This window comes from Thunnus thynnus, chromosome 14, assembly GCF_963924715.1.
Source record: "Thunnus thynnus chromosome 14, fThuThy2.1, whole genome shotgun sequence".
NCBI classification, from domain to species: Eukaryota; Metazoa; Chordata; class Actinopteri; order Scombriformes; family Scombridae; genus Thunnus; species Thunnus thynnus.
In genome coordinates this window covers 3,571,306-3,591,643 of record NC_089530.1, presented here as the reverse complement: position 1 = coordinate 3,591,643, position 20,338 = coordinate 3,571,306, and the positions used below count along the sequence as shown (strand labels likewise).

The 20,338-nt window shown below is 39.5% G+C and overlaps 2 protein-coding genes across 5 annotated transcripts in view; one reads left to right on the top strand and one right to left on the bottom strand.

Moving 5' to 3' along the window:
* ccdc85a (coiled-coil domain containing 85A) overlaps positions 1 to 9,551 on the bottom strand; it is a 44,535-nt gene extending 34,984 nt beyond the window's left edge. For 2 of the 4 annotated variants that reach the window (XR_010931269.1, XR_010931270.1), the window contains exons 1-2: positions 8,665 to 9,551; positions 6,707 to 7,793 (exon numbers count right to left, since the gene is read on the bottom strand). Coding sequence is in view for 1 of the 4 variants with exons in the window: in XM_067609356.1 (XP_067465457.1) it covers positions 6,707 to 7,793; positions 8,665 to 8,898 (1,321 nt within the window). In the remaining 3 variants the exon portion in view is untranslated. Of the gene's footprint in view, positions 1 to 6,695; positions 7,794 to 8,664 lie in introns of all 4 variants that reach the window. The other 2 variants (XR_010931271.1, XM_067609356.1) reach the window with 2 other exon arrangements.
* A 4,725-nt stretch (positions 9,552 to 14,276) lies between these two features.
* Positions 14,277 to 16,696, top strand: soul2 (heme-binding protein soul2). The gene is made up of 4 exons (XM_067611084.1): positions 14,277 to 14,567; positions 14,690 to 14,816; positions 15,616 to 15,784; positions 16,067 to 16,696. Exons 1-4 carry the CDS (start codon positions 14,439 to 14,441, stop codon positions 16,236 to 16,238), a joined length of 597 nt encoding a protein of 198 aa, XP_067467185.1. The 5' UTR covers positions 14,277 to 14,438; the 3' UTR covers positions 16,239 to 16,696.
* The last annotated feature ends 3,642 nt before the right edge of the window (positions 16,697 to 20,338 follow it).

The window sequence follows — 20,338 nt, the reverse complement described above, 5'->3', positions numbered from 1 at the left end:
AAAGTTTCCCTGTGATACCAGTGGAGCAGGATGAAACGAGACATATTACACTTAGCGATACAGCTTTGTATTTTTAATCATTTAATTCAAAGGTCGACAGAAATTTAGGGCTGAAGCTAATTATCACAGCTGATTATTTTCTTGATTAATCATTTGATCATCAGTACAGTACAAAATGCCTATCATAACTAACTAGAGCCGAAGATGATGTCATCAAATATCTTACTTTTAAGATAACAGTCAAAAACCCCAAAATATTTAATTAACTACAATTTTACGACAAGGGAAAGCAGATTGTGAAACCAATTTTCACATTTCAGAACCTAAACAAGAGTATCTTTGAATTATTTACTTTAAAATGACTTCTGCCGATTTATTTTCTATCAACTAACATCGAGCAGAACATTTAAAACTCACATAAAGTTGCTTCTAAATTCTAAATTCACTGCACTGCATCTTAACACATTGTCCAATTTCTTGATTTCTCCAAGTAACCTTTGTAGGTGTAAACACACCGACTAATGATTCACTTACTATCCACAATCTAGCCCCTTTGATATCTACTACATCACTCAATATTAAGAAGTGGAACAGCTTGCTACTGGAAGATATACTTCCTGATCTCATTACCTGCTGCTGATGAACACTTGCTCATTCTAGAGCTCAATTGATCAGTCTGGTTGCAACTGATCTTAAAAGTCATGTTGTTCCCTCCCCTGTCTTATATAAGTGACGGGTGAAAGTAGAGCTGCAACGATTAGTCGATCGACTAGTTTAAAATTAATCACCAACTATTTTGACAATCGATTAATCGTTTTGAGTCATTGAGTCATCAAGAAAAAAAATTCTCTTGAACCAACTTCTCAAATGTGAATATTTTCTGGTTTCTTTGGTCTTCTTTGATGGTGAACTGAATATAATTGGGTTGTGCACTGTTTGTCAGAGTAAAAGACGACATTTGAGGTTGCATCTTGAGCTTTGGGAAATGGTTTTTCACCATTTTCTGACTTTTTAAAGACCAAACGACTAATCAAGTAATTGAGAAAATCACAACAGATTTATCAATAATGAAAATAATCGTTAGTTGCAGCCCAAGGTGAACGACAAAACAAGACTGACAGAAGTGAGGAGAGTGTTCAGCTTGGGTGGAACCTGTTGCTTCTTTTAGTATCAGACAGGAAAAGCTCACTTTCTGACCAAGATTTTTATGCTCTAATAAACCCTTATTTTCCACCAGGGTGGAGAAGAAGAGGAGGAGGAGGGGAAATGGCAGTGTCAGGAAGAAAAAAAAAAGATTGATTGAGATGGGTTTTCTATTCAACAAAAGAAAGAAGCAGATGTGTTAATATGTAGACTCTCACCAAACGCTCAGCTACAGCAAACTGCTTGGATCCATCATCTCTTCTATCTAAATATTCCTGCTTCATTTTAATGATAAAACTCATCATATTTGGACTCACTGGAGATAAGTTGTGGCAGGTGACACATCTTATTAAATTCAATGAACTTCCATGTTACTGCCACCCACAGTGTTCCAGAAGATGCTAATTTCGTCCTCTGCATCCAAAAATTTCAGCTCCATGTGACATCCAGTGTCTGAACATCACAATTTAAACTGTGCTCCATGTCAGCAGGGCGTCAAACGAATCTATTTTTCACTGAACTGCACAGTGTTTTCTTGCAAGAATCCCTCTGAGCGCTACCAACCAGAAAAAGTGAGGAGAGCTGGGATTTACTCCACTTTTAACTCTTAACAGCAACTACTTAAAGCATGTATCACCTGGTAGTAAAATGCATAAAAAGTAAATGCATCATCTCAGTTTACCGTACAGTACATCCAGCTGCTATTGTTTCCTGGTGATAGCTGAGTCAGGGATCCTGCGTCCACCTACAGTAAGGTACAAAGCTATTTCCCATGGCCTCAGCTGTAATATAGAGCGCTTCCACTCAGCACTATAGAAATCATTACGGCTGCTGGACTTCCACAGTACAGCTCCGACACGCTCAAGTTTCAGTAATACAGACAATTGGGCTCAACTGTAACCTCCATGTGCAGCTGTGAGTGTTAGTGGTTACAAAGATTTTCAAAGGTGCAAAGAGCGTTACATCATTCAACATACTGCAAACTAGTTAAAAATGCCCTGTTCAGTTTGCCACCCAATAGCATTCCTGAATTCCAACATTTCCTCCCAGCTAACTGTTGCTGTTTCAGATTATCAGCTTCACTGTGCAGAATGATATATGTGCAGAGTTTGTTTTCACATTCCACTGCTGAAAGTGGAAAGTTTCTCTGTGCTCACTGTTTGGAAGCCAGTCTTGGTCCAATATTCAATCCACACAAGTGTTATGTGGAAACTTGAAGCCTCCAGTGCACAAACACTGAGAATGGAGCTTACAGTGAAGGGTTAGGGTTGGAAATATCTTGTGTCCAGCAATTGAACTTTTGAAATGAACAATATTTGCATATTTATAGATTTGGGATTTTTCAATGATGGAGAGGGAATAGATGGAATTTTAAGGTTTTTAATGAGATAATGGTATATTAGTCCAAGAGAATTTTTTATATATCTTACAACACTCCTGAAATTTATGTGACACAAATGTCTAGAGAGAGGATGTATCACTCTGTTGGAGTCATTGGAACTACAGAAACACTTGCAATTGATCAGTCGAGTAACAGAGTGGAGCTTCTTTCCCGACAAATGATATTTGGTTGAGTACAGACATCAGCAGCAAAGAGCACACAAACCCATCAAGTTAGTCACAGAATTAACACCAACAATAGTCAATGTTGACATTTGTCATTTTAACCGGAGGAAGCGATGGTCAGCGACAGCTAAAAAAGAGAAGTTGATAGCTTAATGTTTTGTACATCGGAACTCTATGCCAATGAAAAAGAGAGAGTGTTTGGTGAATCTGTGTATTTTGCCAACCAGGATGTCAGAATTCAGAGTCAATCTTGTGTTTAAATAATTTGCTCACATATCAGCAAAATCCTGCTTGTAGGTTGTTGTAAAGCAAAGCAGTGCTGCAAAATTATCAGGCTGAGGTGGACAAACCACAGTAAATTAATGAAATGATCTGGATTTAATCACCTTTATTTAAGCCGATACTGATTCTTTAAAATATGTCCAGATCTGCCCTGATACAGGTCCTGAGGATCAGCTCAGGACATCTCTAGTAAGTACAGTAGGTCAAAGCAGGAAGTCAGTCAGGAAGATGTGATGGATGCGATTTGACTGTCCTACATAAGAAATTACTACTGACAGTCTGAAAACAAAACAGGTTGCCTGTTTAATCCTTAATTTGCTACATACACTGTCAGTTACGGTACACCACTCATTGGCAGTAAAAATGCCAGTTTGCTGGCACACAGCTGCGATTCTTGCTGAGCACCTGCATAAAAATAGAGCCATTTATAGTTTTTTCTTTTGTCATCCATCTGTACATCACAGTACTAAATTTAGTGAAAAACCTCAATTATATCTTCCTGCTACGTGGATGCACAATGCCTCAGTCTGCAGCTGGTTGCTGTATGTTGAACTCGTGTAATGAATGCACGCTAGATTTCCCTTACGCAGGGTTCTGGAGCTCTGCAGTATGATAGTCCCTCTCCGCTCTGCATACTGCAAAAAGTATTACATACAAACAGCCAATAATCACAAAAGAAGGCATGAACGAAGAAATGCACAGAACCTGCTCCTCCTAAACACCTGATATACTAACAGCCTGTTTTAAGCAAGTCTCCTGTGTGATCGCAGCCCCAAAAAACAGCACTCAATTAAATTCTTTTCCGCATTTCAAAAGATGATTAAAGTGAGTTGAGGCAGTTTTACCCTCCACAGTGTCCCCGGACACAACACATTAATTCAGTCATGCTCGTCACGCTCAAAGTAAATGAAACAAAAAAAAAACATAGCACAAACAGCACAAGGGAGCGCTTTAGAATATTTAATGGCAGCAAAATTAAGTCAGGCTTAAAAGCCACACAAATGTATTTATTTCACACCCTTTCTGCCATTTCAAAACACAAAATGTGTATTTCGCTGTCATATTGGAGCCTTTTAAAGGGTGCATGTAGGAAAAAATCTTGAGCAACTGTCAAATGTGAACTAATTAAAATGAGTGGACAGCTCACACACACACACACACACACACACACACAAATACACACGCTTCATGTGTGTTATCTACCCGCATGTCGACTGTAACCTGCTCGCTGTGCTTTCACCTTTGCTTTGAACACTACTCTAGCTCACCTATGTAACCCTGGAGACTTGCATCACCCATGTTCCCCTGCTCACAAACACACACAGATGAGTACACCTCTCACACTCTCTTTCCAATATTGCATGTACTTTTGAATATGTGATCATAAATTTCACTCCTAAACTGGGTCTAAGCTTAGTTGAGATCTTGAGACTTTGTGTGAATGAACCTGACTTTGTGTTTCCCTTCCTTTATTAAACCAAGGTCATCCACAACTGCAGCTCAACACTAACAGCCTAAATCAAAACCAGAGAGTTTGATGGATGAAGGTGTAAGTGTAGCTTTACTGTATGTGCATTTACTAAATTCAGGATTGTATGCGAAAGTAGATAAAGAAATGTATATAGAAATTATCATTCCTGAATAAACATTCATTACACATATTTTCACAGCTACCCAAAAACAGCTTACAGTATATGTTTACAATAGCATAGCAATGGCCTCAGTGGCATCTGGTTCCAAATCAGTGAATGAAAGACCCAAGTATCACATTAAAGGAAAATTCTGGTTTATGTCAACCTGGCATGTTTCTTATAATTGTAGCCATTGTGACTCTGTGGTTTATACTATGGGTGAGCTTCGTGATAGAAATTCGGGAAACGGAGACTTGCACAAAACATCATATGTCAGAGCAAGCTGCTGAGCCCCCTACAACTTTCCAAATAAGCATAATTTCTACATGAATCATTTCAAACACTGTCTCTGAGTCAGACTGAAAGCTAACTCAAAGCTAACTTAGCCGCCTGGAACAGCATTCACGGCCAACTGCATAGGGATCTACATCCACGGCAACTTGCCGGCTAACCTGTTAGCATGGATGGGAAATATGTCAGGTTGAAATAAACCAGAATGTTCCTTTCACATATCAAAACAACTAGCATAAAGATTAAATGATATTAATGGACTACTCTGAAGTTTTGAACTGAAAGCCTGCATAACTCTCATTTTATGACATACAGAACAAACATCTAATTAAAATTTTAAAGGGGAATTATTATGCTTTTTCTTATTTTAAGTCATATATATAATTTTACAATGTCAGATGTTCATATTAAACGTGGCCAATGTGTCAGTTAATGAGGTAAATGTATGTAGAAGTAATCCCTGCAAGCAAAAGCACCAGCTTCAGGCTGCTCTCAACACAACGTTTTTTTTCTACTTTCAGCCCGAGCCGAGGTCAGCTTATGACAGATTTCTTTATATGGTCATTATTTCAAACACTTTTCTCTGTGACTAAAAGTAAACACTGATTTACACTGAATTATCCACCTGAATAAGCTATTGTAGCATGGCATGGGTATAGACTGCCAGGGCTACTCGCCAGCTAACCAAACTAGCTGCCTATTCATCTGTGTATGCCTATTTGTTTAGTGCATGTGTGACGCTAGGGGTCACTGTCAATTTAGCATTTGTGCTAGAGTGGTAGTAACAAATAAGATTTATTTAAGTTATTGTCTTTTAAGGTAATTCACATAAACGAAGTGAAATACCCCCTGGACTAGCTATTGTAGCCGACTAATGGGTCACACTAACTTTGCTACTTTCTTTGTTAAAGAAAGTAAACACAGTAACTAGAAGTTAGCTACAAATGCTAATCCAAGAGGCTACTTCCTGTGTTTACTTTTGGTTGAACAAGACAAGCATTTGAAATTATTTATGTAAAAATTCAAGTTTACTTAGAAAATGTCAAGTGCTTCACACTGCTTGCCACGATATCTGTTGTTTTCCTTAATCACACTTTATAAGTCTCTACAACAGAGGTGGTAGAAAGTTAAAGATAAGTAAGTTAAGGATCCCCGGACATGTTATAAGGCATATAAAGAATACTCTGCTTTGAATAATTATATGTGTCTAATATGGTTGTACAATGTGCACTGGAGGCTGCAATTTTCTACATCACACTGGTGTAACTTGCATACTGGAGCACAATAGCTTCCAAACTAGTTGTGCTGTCACAAATCCTGCACATAGGCCTACCCCTTAAACTCAGATTTTTAATGAGCACAAAGAAACATTCCACTTTCAGCACATTAATGACAACACAGTCTTCTAGTCTGAAACTCTGCAAATACATCATTCTGCACAGTGAAACTCAATCATCCAAGTGAAGTAAACACATTTTTGAGTGGGGGGGGGCTTTAAAGTTAGCATGATCCATAGTCATAATAGCCACAATTGTGAGAATAAGACCTGGGTTGGAAAATATTGGAATTTTCCTTAAATATAAAAAGCCTTTAATTTGAGGTACATTTTCCCAACTGTCATGAAGAATAAAATCCCTGTATTATAAATGTGTAAACATCTCATATCTATCATTTTCAAAGCCAGATAAACTAGTATTCTGGTGTAACCTTCTGTAAATTTAACAATGTTCTTATTTGTGGGTCATGAATGTGTTATGATTTGAAATACAACATAAGAGTTACCCTGTGCCTACCGTTGTACAGACTCTGGGGGGCCATCTCCTCTCCTGCTGCCCTCCTCTGAGCCCCGTCCCTGCCAGAAGAGACACTGCTATACCTCCCCTTGCCGTGCTCCACCCCAGGGCTGTGATGATAGTGGTGGTGGTGGTGCCGTATAGACTCTGGACTCCCCACGATCACCCGCCCTTTCCTCAAATGCTCAGGCGTGCCCATCACTGCATGCTTGGCCTCGGGACTCCCACAGCCTGCCCCCGCCGAGTTAACCGATCTCTGACTCAGCTCTGGGCTGGACTTGACCGAGCCCTTCCCACAGCCTGGTGATGCTTGCCCTGAAATGAATAGCTGTTTCTGGGCCAGTAGGTCAGAGCTGCAGGGTTTGGGGTGGGAGTCACATGGTAGCCTGGTGGGGGACTTGCTGTGTTTCTCCGGGCTGTGTCCTCGGAGGCCGCGAGGGTCCAGGTTGGTGAGGGACCCCCCGCGGGGGCGGCAGGACTGGGGGAAGGTGTGGTACTCTGGGGTGGAGCTGTGCCTCCTGCCTGTGGATTCATACACGTCTCCCGGTTTGTGGGGGTGGTCCGAGGAAACACATCTCAATCCAGATCCAGGGCTGGCATTGGAGCCCAGGGGAGGGGGTTTGTGGTGGGGGTTGTCGGGGCTATCTGTGCTCCCTGCACTGGAGGTGCTGCTCCCATCCCCGACGTCCCGCAGCAGGCCGGGTGCCGGGACACCTCCCCCCAGCTGAGACAGGCTGCTCTGACTGTCGATGGAGCTCCTGCAGCCGGGGCCTCCGTGCCCACCCACACCACCTCCTCCTCCCCCTCCCCCTCCTCCTCCGGCTACAGCCACAGCCCTCTCCTCCTCCAGCATGAGGCACACCTCCTTCAGCTCCAAGTTCTCCCGGATGACCTCCACCTGCCGCTGCTCCAACTCCTTCAGCTTCTGCAGGTAGATGGCCACCTCCTTCCTCATCAGGCCTGCACTGTAGCGGCCCAGACGCTGCCACTCACGCGACACTCGCTTCCCCTTCTGCCGGTCATCATCCAGGAAGCAGCACAGGTCCCGCAGCTCCTGGTTGTCCTCCTGTAGTTTCTGGTTCACGTCCTGGTTTACATTAGAATGCACACAAAGCAGCACAGTGAGGGATTACACGTACATGCTGGCTGTGACTGATCATTGTGGTGAATGAGAGGAAAAATATTCCCATCATGCAGCTGCGTGTGTGACGTGTTTCTTGTAGAGCTGAAATCTATTAATCAATAGTTGATCTAAAGAATATTGACTCAAATGATTAAGTGATATTAGTCGTTTGAGTTGAACTTGCTGAACATTCACTGTTGCCAGCTTCCTCGAATATGATGATCTGCTGCTTTTCTTAATATGATCGTGAATTGAATATTTTTGGGATTTGGACTATTGGTTGGACAAAACGAGACCTGCCAAAATGTCCCCTTTTCTGACAATTTATAAAAAAATTTAAAAAAAACTCAGTTAATCAAGAAAGTAACCTCATGAAAATAACGGCTAGTTGCAGTTTCTTGACACTGTCACAGAACTGAGAAGACTCTTGACATAATTGATTTTTCGTCAGTCCAAATCGATCTGGTGACTACATCAATAAACATTCATTTATGTTTGGACAAAATAGGGCGAAAAAAATCACATTTTTAATAAGACAGGGCATGGCCATTTCATCCAAATCACATTTTATATTCAGTAAGGGTATTGCAAAGTAATTTACAGTTGCATGCATCATTCTGTCTTTCATATGCAACAGGTTTATTTATTTAATATTTATTTACTTATTTGGCGACCATTTTGACCTTAACTGAGAACCTGTAATTTTGGTGAGAAGGCTTTCTGTCTATCAAATCCTGAACATCACACAGTTCATTACAGCCTAAACGTTAGTGTAGCCTAAAACCTCAGGGCCCCTGGTAGATCCCGGCTCCCCGGGGTCCCCCACCCATCTCACCTTCAAACTCCGTATCTCGTTCAGGTGCTGCTGGAGCCTCCGGTTCACCTCCCGCATCAGATTGCCGTGCTCCACTATGACGCTCCTCTTCTCCGCCTCTGCCCTCCGCAGCCGCCGCACCAGCTCCTCTTTGCCCCACTTCAGCAGCTCCTCGTCGGGTATTTTGGAGATGTCGTCCGCCGGACTCTCTGCGCTTTTGGAGAACTGCGGCTGATGCGGTGCGCCTTTCTCCATCCTTTTAAACTCCAGTGAAGGCTGAATAAAAGTACTGTGTGTGGTGAATTTCAGAGAACAAGACACTAAAGCAAACCTTCAAATACAGGGACAACACTTATCCAAACGCTGCTCAGGTTCCCCCCCACCCAACCTTCTCATGTCCGTGGAATTACATCGCTTTCATTTAGGCTGTGCCTCTCTCCCACGCCCATGCTGCAGCTCCGATATCCACCCGGTGCCCTGCTGCTATATCCCTACTGTTAGAGCATCAGTCTGCATGCTGCTGTGTCTCCGGCTGAGCCCTTGGCCGGCTTGGCGGGGCGGTTTCTCTCCAGGTGCATGCCGGCCGTCTTGCGCACTCCCGCTGCTCTGTGCGCACTACCGCTGTCCGACCGCCGGGGTGGAGGACAGCAGGAGGAGGAGGAGGAGGAGGAGGACTGGAAGGGGAGGTTGCAGGTGCATACCCGGAGAGCCAGGATGATAAGGTGCGTGAGTGTGGAGAACAGATTCTCTGTCTCTCGCTCCTTCACCCGCTCCCTCTCCTGACACGTCTTTGTGTTGTTGCGCCATCTGCTGTGGCTGTAAGGTATCAGGACACTACTGCACAGCTTATTGCTCAAGGTGATAATAACATAATAACAAGAAAAGTTTAAAGATCTCCTCCAGACATGTTTTAAGACATGTAAAAATACTCTTCTTTGACTATTAATTTCTGTCTGATATGTTTTTTTACCTTCAAAAGTTCAATTACCTCGTTAAAATTCATAAAATTACAAATGATTCCATCTCCCTCATTGAAAAATACGAAACCTATGAATATACAAAACTCATAACTAGGTATCAATGAAATTATGACACATGACAAAAACTGATTTATACAAATATACAGATGATATGGCCCTTGCTGGCTTTTTGTATGCAGCTGATGAGAGTTGGTGTATCTGAACCATGTGACTGCCCTCCTCACACTGGAGCTGCACTCAGTAAAACAAAAGAACTGATGATGTGCTCTAAACAGGACACCAGCCCATCATAATCAATAGTCCACCAGTGGAAACTGTAGACAACTTTATAGGAACATTATCTCTCTGTTAATGGATTATGTTTTTTCATAAAACAAGTAGTTTGAATGTAAGCCAGTAAGTTTTACAGGGAGTCTATAAATCTCTTATTGATAGTGCTTTGTTGTATAATAGCACTGCATGGTATGGTAAACTGGGGCCCATCTCACCAAAGTTGCAACTTACATGCTGCAACATGCAACATGAGATAATTTTCTCTCTTCTTCATGTTGACACATTCAACTAATGAAAAGAAACACCATACTTGCAAACCATGCATGAACATGCACTGTGTCATTGCTGATCACATCATTGTTGATCACTTGGGAAACAAGACGCTGACACCATTTGCGATCAGTGTGTAAACAGTACTCGCTTGTGAAATGGGCCCATGAACAATAAATACAGAAGTTAGCTGACGAGTCTCATCAATGCAGCCAGTGAATTAATCAGAAGGCCATAAAGCCAGTTAAGGGCTGTTTAGGAACAGAGACTGGGAAGGAACGCTCTGTGTAGTCTTTTATCCCACAGGCAAGTGTCATGCTCAATTCTGTGAGGTGTTTTTTTAGATTTAGTGTATTGTATTTTATTATCTGGAGTATTCATACTGTCAGTGTTGTTTGTATGTGGTGTGTGTGTGTGTGTGTTTTAATGTTTGAATGAACTGTTGGATGGCCCAAAGACAATTTTCTACTTTTGTGGGGAAAAAAAGTTGTAAAGTTCACCTGCTATAGACCCTTTTTCACAGCAGACATTTTGGCTTGTCAGAGCATGAAAAGCACAAGTCGAATTAATATAATTAATGATGGCTGCATTCCATTTAGATGAGTCACTTCCAGGGCGCTGCTGAGCATGCTCACTCATTGACATGGCATCCTGGGACATTTAATGGAATGGAGCCATTGTTACTGTTATTATTTACACCTGTGCTTTTCCTGCTTTGACAAAATGTCTGCTGTGAAAAGGATCCATTTTGGGTGATGTGAACTCTCCCCTCTTTTAGAAGACGTTGGCCTATTCAGATCTTTTACTTAAGTAAAACTATCAGTACCAGCCTGCAAAAAGGCTCCATTAGGCCAACAAAAAAAAGTCCTTCATTTGAAATCTTACGTAAGTAAAAGTACAAAATATTATCATCATAATGGACTTAAAGTATGAAAAGTATAAGAACTCATATGCAGAACAGTCCCTTTTAGAGCATATATTACTATGTAAATCAACATGTAAGCAGCATTTAAATGTTGCAACTGATCTGAGAGGAGATATATTAAATACAGTTAGGTAGTTTTATTTTATTTGTTGATGTTTTGTTTGTAAAATCTTACCAGTAACCAGAGATCATGTAAAATCAGTTAAACTTGGTTCAGGTCTCCTTCCATCATACACACATTACACTTATTATTTATTGATATTACTTATTGCACCTTTAAAACACACCAGTGTCTCTAAAGACTGCTGGAGTCAGTTAGAATTGTAATGTGTACAATAATTATGCATATGAATGTGAAAACAGTGCAGAAAACAATGTTATAAAGCTGAAGACATCGAATTAGAAAGCACTCTTTCTGCAAGTGCAATATGAAATAGCAACTATATGCTAAATGTAGTCATAAACAGGTAGAAACTGAAAATAAATCACACACTTTGTTTGCCAGTTCACAAACATACACTTGGTTTGTAATATTTTATTGATATAAGAATAAATATCAGAAACACAGTTTGTGGTGTATCACAAACTACAATCATAAATTGAATCCTTACCTGTGTGTTTGTGTGTGTGTGTGTGTGTGTGTGTGTGTGTGTGTGTGTGTGTGTGTGTTTCACAACTGTGTGAAACTATAACATTAAAGGACAAGAAAGAACAAAGCACCACTGCTCAAATAAAATAATGAAATGACCATTATGAGCAATCCTTCTCCAGATAAAAACACTGAAAAACAAGATAATAACATACAGTATCTTTATGTACTACTATATGATTTAGAACATACTGTACAGTGCAGTCTGAAAGTAGTAGAGATATGTGTCATTACTTTGTCTCATGGCATTGAAAAACTTTTCTATTTTCCACAGACCATTCTATAAACAGTTTTCATAGGGACCATTTCTTTTAATATTGGAGGTTTCTTTAAAAATCCCCTCTAGACATGCATTAAGACATCAAAAATACTCTACGACAACAAGAAGAAAAACACATTTTTGAGTGGAGGGGGACTTAAAACTTGGATGCTGACAAAGTTGGAAACTGGTAATTAACTAAGATATGACATGAATGCAGCATTAGATCAGGGGCCACTTAGCATACACCACAGAGGGATTGCCTTTATCAGCATATTGGAGTTTAAAAGATAATTACTTTGCCTAACATTAAAGGGGACTATTGTGCTCATTCCCAGTGCTATATTTTTATTCTGGGACTCTACTAAAGGAGCTTTGCATGATTCATAGTTCAAAAATTTTTTGAACTTATTTATCTTATACTGGCACTTTATGCAGCCCCTCAGTTCAGCCTCTGTCTCTTAACAGGCAGTCTTAGCTCCTGTCTCTTTTAGGCCTGCTTCCTGATTAGCCCACTCTGTTCTGATTGGTCAGCTTTCCAGAAGCCGATGCAAACCCAACATTTCCTGCTTTACTGCTCCAAATTAAAAGCTTTTCAATGACTAAATAACGGGACACATTTATTGTAAAGAATTTACAGGAAGTGAAACGTGCTCCTCACTGAATTAGCAGGGCTTCGTTATCGGTGCTAAAAAACAGTTGACACAACAACATCTCACAGGGATTACTTCTTCAAATGTTTACTTCATTATTTGATACATTGGCCACTTTCAACATGAACATCTGACATTGTAACATTATAGATATGACTGAAAATAAGGAAAAGCATAATAGGTCAACTTGACAAGCAGTTACTGTCAGTCACTGTCACTTCCCAGACCTTCAAGGATGTTTCAGTGAACTGGAGCTAAAACTAAGACTGAAAAATCTTCAGTAAGGTGAAATAAAATCATACACGAAGCTTTTTAATTAACAAGATTAAGTAAGTAAGAGTCTACAGCCATGCTGCAGCTCAGTAGCCTGGAATTAGTAAAAGCTGTGTTTTAAGCTAAATGCTAATTTCATCATGCCAACTGGCTCAGAATGACAGTGTTAATGTGCTGATGGGTAATATATACAGTATACCATGGTCATAATCTTAGTATAGCCTGTTAAAGAATGCTAACATTTGTTAATTATCACTAAACAGCGCTGCAGTTAATGGGGATGTTTTGCAGTTTTGTTGGTATTTGGGCATAAACTGTAGGCTACTAAAAAAAGTATTTGACATGTGAAAATTTGAAAAATGGTGTAAATTGATGATGCCACTTGATAAAAAGTTATTACAATTCATCCTGTGGGAAACATGAGTCTATGTACCAAACTCCACTGCAAATCAACAAATATTTGTCATTTGACATTTCACTCTGGAACAAAAACCAGCAGCCAATCAACTGACATCGACCAACTTTGCAATCCCCAAAGGTGCACTGCTAGTATGGTTAACAAGACATGGTAAATAAAAACAAAAATCCTGAATCTGAAATAAACATGAACAGTTTCTCTTTTCAGCTGTTCTTTTTTGCCAATTTCCTAATTGTGACTGTGCACCATTATCATTAATTGGCCTTAATCATCTATTAATATATCATCAATACACTGGTCTCCACTGTGCACATCCGAAGCCAGCTCTCTGCCAATATGCACATAGAGCAGCTAATACTGACACACTCCAAATAAGCATGATGTTAGACAAAGTAAAACTTTAATTAACATTTAAAGAAGGGTATAATAACAATAACAATAATAATAATGTTAAAAAATTATGAAATTAAAGGTCAGAATTAAGCATAAATAAAGTTGTTGAAATTTGTAAAACTATAATCCTGCTGTCAGTTAATACCTAAATGCAGTGATATGTTGTGAACTGATGAAACAAACAAAAGATAGATAACACATACAGCATGTCTGGTTCACTTCTTCCTGTAGTACTGTGTGCACATGTGCCTACTCTTGTATCATATTGGCCTTGATCTTACTTAAAGTAAGCATGGCCAAGATGTCACCACTTTGAATGCCTGCTGAGGCTGTGACAACCCAAGACTCCTCACTGAACACTTAACAGCCAGCAGATGGTGCAACAAGTTCCAGTCCTCACAGACCTGAAACATGTGCATGAAATCAAGAAATCACTCAGATAAAAACACATGCAAAACATCATTGATTTAATTTTTTCACCATAGGGGTGGCAGTTAATCATATCAAGAAGATATCAAAGAACTGCATGTGAAGCTTCGTGACTTGTGGCTGTGATAAAGTTCTCTGTCTGCCTTCCAAGAGGAAGAACAATGTGGGAGTGTCTGTGTGACCTGACAAACTGGTAACTTGAAATGTGACATTATCATTCAGTTCTTGTGGCAGCAGCTGCATCTGTGGTGTTACTCTGAGGATTCCAGAAGGATGGAACAGCCGCTGTTCATGCTCGTAACTCTTGTCCTGGTGTCCTCATGCAAAGGACAGAGTTGGACGGCTCCAGACTTTTGCCATCAGCAAAAATGCCCTCAATTCACAGTGGTTGAGGCAAACCAGGTAGGTTTCAACAGTTCTCACACACACACACACACACACACACACACACACACACACACTGTTGGTCTGGTCTTTTTTAGAGTGTATTTATAAAAACTGTTTGATGTTGCTGTTGTCTACAGGATTTTGAGGAGCGTTTGTATGTTGCCACTGACTGGATTACCACCAAGGTAGAAAGCAGTGACGATCGTGATGTAATGGCTGCACATTCAAGGCTGAAGGATTACTGCCAGAAACAGCAGAAAGCAGGTATGAAACCAACTGCTTCAATCACACGGTAGTTAAGTTTTGTGATGCTAGGGGATAATTTGAACAGGATATTAGCAATGTGCTGTTGTTTGACAGGTGAAACTGGGATATCACTTGAATAACAGTTTTATAATGTTGATCATTAATGAACAAATTCCTGTTACAACATATATGTGAAGATCAAAACATCAGGTGTGAAATGTCACTGCATAGTAATTAATTATCTACTGTATGAGATTGTGAGACACACCAAAGGCAAACAACAGTTTCTGTTTCTAAACAGTTTCTGTTTCACTTGTTCTTGTAACTCAAGTAATGACAATCTCATCAATGGATGACATATATTACTGACAGGAGAACAAAATGGTGGAGAAAGGAATAACAAGCCACTGAAATAAAGTCTTACATTCAGTTTTACACTCAAGAAATGTTTAATTTTGTACAAGTTTTAAATTCTAGAAATATTTAAATTAGTAGAAGCTTTACCTTCAAGAAATATTAGAATTTCTACAAATGTTACATTAAAGAAATGTTTACATTTGTTCAAGTTTTACATTCCAGAAAGGTTTAAATTTGTAACATTTATACCTTCCAGAAGTGTTTAAATGTGTGAAGGTTTCACCTTCATGGAATATTCGTACAAGTTTTACATTCAAGAAATGTTTAAGCTTCTTAAAGTTTTGTAACTGTTGACAACAAGATCAACCACATTCTCTTGAAACTTGCTTGGATTACTGCAGTGACACAAAATTGTCTATGTAAAGATCTTACCATCTTGTACCATGTTTGTCTCCTCCAGGTTATGAGATCAGTGCTGACACCTGGCCTGGGCTGATCACCGTCAAAGAGGGTGAAGATGGCTCTGCTTTGACGATGTCTTGGTTCGTTCCTCCTGGTACAACAAAGCCTGAAAACACTGATGAGTTAGTCACACTGCAAAGCAGACCTGAAGCCACTGTCTATGTCAGGTGAGCAGCAGCTACTTTCATCTTTCAACTCAGTGTTCTCCTGGAGACCCAAATGGGGTTTCATTAAACACTGTTATATTTGAAAACAGTTCACAAACTACCAAAAAGTAATAAGACAAAACAGATTAAAAAAAAAAAAAGAGTTTGGATGTAGAAAACGAGAGAAGACAAACAAAGACTAGAGTCACACAGAAGAACAGATAGAATGACTTTGACAAAGTATTTGTTGTAATCTGAAACTAACTGTTAATCATTTTGTTCTTTCATTGTTTCATATAAAAGGGTATTTGGTGGATTTCCAAGCATTACGAAAGGCCAAGACAACGCAAAGTTTCTCCGTGACGCCTTGGCTAAAGCTGGGAAAACCTTTGATCCCAACACTTACTCTGGTGCTGGGTATGATTCCTATTTTTCTCTTACTCACCACAATGAGATCTGGATCTCTGCTGCCTGAAGTCAGCAGACGCCATCAGTCTAACCCAGTACCTGGGTTATATAATCAATACTTGTCATACAATCACTGTGGTTCCTCTATAGTGTCTTTACTGTTTCCTTGTTTATTAGAAATCCAAATATAATGTAGCACAATCATTGGTACTTTTAACATGTATTGCACTTACAAATTCTGTATTATACCTCTCTGCAGTAAAACAAAGAGACATATTGTATTGTAGGTTGCTAGCAGACAGACATCCTTGGATGCTTCTGTTGCATGATAGAAGCTGGTTTCAGGAATGTTGTGAATCTGCCAGGGTATTTACCAGCAGCCTGTCTTCCTTTTTACATACTGGTGATGATGTTTTTGTTGTCTGATTATGTTTTATTTTCCCAACATATCTGCTGTAAATCATAAAACTTGTTGATACACATCTGTCCTTGCCTTAAGCAAATAATAAATTGTTGACAATTTTATCTTTGTTTGCATGTGTTTGTGCAAGCTGTTCCTTCCTGTATCTCTGTTGAACAGAGTGTTCACGACAGGTCAACCTTAAAGGGGCTCCCTGCCAAAACTACAAGTAACCTAATTGGCCAAAGGCATGTCTCCCATGACACAGAAATGTGATCATTATCTGCTTCTCCTTCCTGGTTTAACTTGTTTTTACAAAAACAACCATCTGTCACCCAAGACAAAAAGAACCCAACTAGAAAAGAGAGGAGCTGTGGAGTTCTCAAGTCAACAAAATGATCAGAAGAAATATATTTACAGAAACTGATTAATTCCTGCACTATCTGGCTCACCTGGAGTGTGGTGCCACATATTCAACACTAGATGGGGCTGTAGGTATGGCTAAGAAACTTGTCACATGCTGAATCACATCATTTGTTCAGTCAAGTACATTCAATCTCATGTCCTAGCAATCTCATGTATGAAGCTTTTTGGGCAAGTCAATCAATATGTGACATTGGATCAGTTGTGAAGTACGCTTGCACTGTATATAAAGAGGGCTAAAAAAGAGGCCAAAACAAACATGTCTGTAATTAAATCACATGAGTAATGTTCTAAATGAAAGAGGCACTCCAACAATTTAACACATGAAGATGAGTTTGCTAGTCATAGGGAGTACTACTTTCTATTGTCTCCCAAAAGAGGAAATGGTCTTGGCTTGAAGGAATTTCAAGCACAAACATGTTAGACACTTAAAAATATTTAAATATAAATTTTTAAAAATCCACAGAAACACTGGCCTAAATTGAAATAACACTATTCACAAAAACATGTAAACTGTTAAAATTACAAGAGTTATAAAACATACATATTGGGTTAAATTAATGTGTGTAACATGCTTGCATAAGGGAATCCTGTACCTGTGACAGATGAGGTTGAGATAACCCTGAGGGCATCACCATGTCCTCGTCAGATTTATTTTCTCAGACTTGACAAAGAATTCAGTAACTTATACTCACAGTTCAACAAAAGGTCCAATAAAGTCCTACTGGTCTGCCAAATAACTGTTACACAGGATGGACTTAATGTTAGCTCAAAAAAATGAGAATAGTATTCCTAGAAATGGAGGCACTATATGTGCACAGACATTTGCAACATGCAAAGACATTGTCAACAGTATGTGGAGCCCTACCTATTTATAAGAAACGACCTGTCTAATGTCATGACCATGGATGGTAACCGGGCTATGATCTCCTGCAAGGTTTTCTCAGTTTTACAGACAATGCTGTGCAAATGACTTAATTGTGACTCTGAAGGAATTTTGTCAACTCCTGATGACTCTGATGATGTCATTAGCGTTATGTCACTAAAGTTGGTGTTCTCCCCGAACACCTTCATCAGGTCAAACTTTTAATTTGTTCAAGACTTTGTTTTATGACTGCAGAATTAATGACATTCCCATCAGTCTAATATAATTAGCAAACATTTGCAAGCTAACACCTTAAACAATATGCCAAAATGCTAGCATTGTCATTGTGACGTTTGTATTATTTAAGTACAGCCTCACAGAGTCACTAGCATGGTTTTAGACTCTTAGTATTGCTTTAATCTGTCTTTTGAAAATGTGTAGTCTTAATTCCAAACAATAACCCCTGATGAAATCATCAAGAGTGCTGTCTCCAGAGCCACATGATACAACTGCAGCTCACAGGCCGAGTAGTATTCCTCATGACAAGTGAACTTGAAGCGTAAAATTAGTGGAGTGATCCTTTGACATATTAATATCTCAGCAATAGGAGAGTCACAAAAATCCCTCCATTCAATATCTGCATCTACCATTAAATTAATGATGTGGAATAATCTCTTTGGCAAAATCCAAACGGAAGCCTTGCTCAAATTTTTGAAGCACTAATGCATTACCTCACAGATGGTGACTGTAGAGGAAACAGGGCTATATACCATCGACAGTAGCCAGCTATCATCAGTGTTAGCGCGTTGAGTGTGTGAGAGCAGGCTGGGGTTATCAAATTGTCTTCTCCTATCATGTACAGTATGAGTCATTGATATAGACCTACAGCATCTCCACAAGGCTCAGAAAACTCTGTTCTGCGTTCAGCTGTGTGGCAGGTTTCTCTAAGGGAACAGAAAGTAACCTTGAACCAGAGCAGCACATCACTGTTTCTCACCACAGGACCTTCATCCACTCAAAGGACACACTCAGTCACCACAGCAACGGTTTCTATAGCGGGAAACCAGGCCCAGTGCGTCAGGTATGTAATCACACTTTTATGGAAAGCTGGAATAAAAGTGGAGGAATGTGACTGTGTGACTCATACTTAATAAGGACTTACTCAACCATCAACCCTTTTACATGCCTATCAACTTTCTAAAGATGGAAGGAACATTCAGATTGAATTGATTAAACCTTTGAGATGAGAATTCAGTACATAGAGGAAATATATTAATTTTGCAGAACTTTAATTCAAATCTACCAGATTTACATGAAGACTAATTTTTACACAAACACCCTTTAAACTGTGTATGCACTGCTGTGTGTGCTGCAATGCACTACAAGCATTATCTGAAAGACATCTGACAGAGTTGACATCACTCTTCTGTGAAATGTAGTGCAGACAATACCAAGAAGCCCAACATATGTATATGCTTTTTTTTTTTTTAATTTGAACTCACTGATAGCATCTTAAAGGAAGGGTTCACAATTTTTTAAGTCCATGCTAAAACAATAATCAGGAGCCCAAATGAACACTGGCATGTTTTGGCTTGCTATAATCATTCCTCCTGTTCATACTGACCATTAAGAGATCCCTTCATAATGCACTGTCAATGTGAGTGATGAAGGACAAAATCTACAGTCCTCCTTCTGCGTTAAAAGGGGATTTTAAAGTTTATTTGAAGATAATATGAGACTTCAGCCGTCCAAAGTAGTCAAATCAAGTCAATAGCTTTCAAAGTCTTTTTAGTGTCAAATTCCTTTTTTGTTACTATCCTTCCACCGCAGCTAAGCAGGACGACACTTTCCGTTTAAACACAAAGAGAGAATAGTCATTAAGATTCATTCCCTTGGAATTTTGAATATCTGACTATCAAATTTAATGGCATCCCATCCCATATTGGTTGAAATAATTCAGTCCGGACCAAAGTGGTGGCCTTACCAACAGACCGACTGATTCTGTGCCTATACTATAAACCAGCAGCCAACACAGTATGCAAATACAGTATTTATGCACACAAATTGGGCATAAGACTTTTTTAATTTTACAGTACAAATGATATTCACTTAAATTACTTCCCAAAAACATTACTGATTACCTGATACCTGCTTGTCTCTGGATAGTCCAGGTATGGACAAAGGACTTTGGAGGCACTGGCAGAAAGTTAAGTTTCTTATTTAGCAGCTGTCAGACTGAAATAGACCACATATTGTTCCTTACACAGCTGCATATTTTTGTCTTTTATATATTCATATATTTACTGAACTACTTTTTCTGCCACTTACAATAATTGCAGTATAACATTACATTCAATTGAAAGTTGCGGGTACTGAACACTGTCTGAGACAGTCTGTCACTTAGACAGAAATCTAACTTGCCTGTACTTACAGTGGCCCAATTCAAGAACAAGTGCCGAAACTTTTTTTTTGTTCCTGA

What these genes read in the sequence shown, in the direction of transcription:
- soul2 (XM_067611084.1), top strand. Translation starts at nt 14,439, where the DNA reads ATGGAACAGCCGCTGTTCATGCTCGTAACTCTTGTCCTGGTGTCCTCA. An exon ending in CCAGAAACAGCAGAAAGCAG is followed by an intron (nt 14,817 to 15,615) that starts GTATGAAACCAA and finishes TGTCTCCTCCAG; the next exon opens with GTTATGAGATCAGTGCTGAC. An exon ending in GAAGCCACTGTCTATGTCAG is followed by an intron (nt 15,785 to 16,066) that starts GTGAGCAGCAGC and finishes TTCATATAAAAG; the next exon opens with GGTATTTGGTGGATTTCCAA.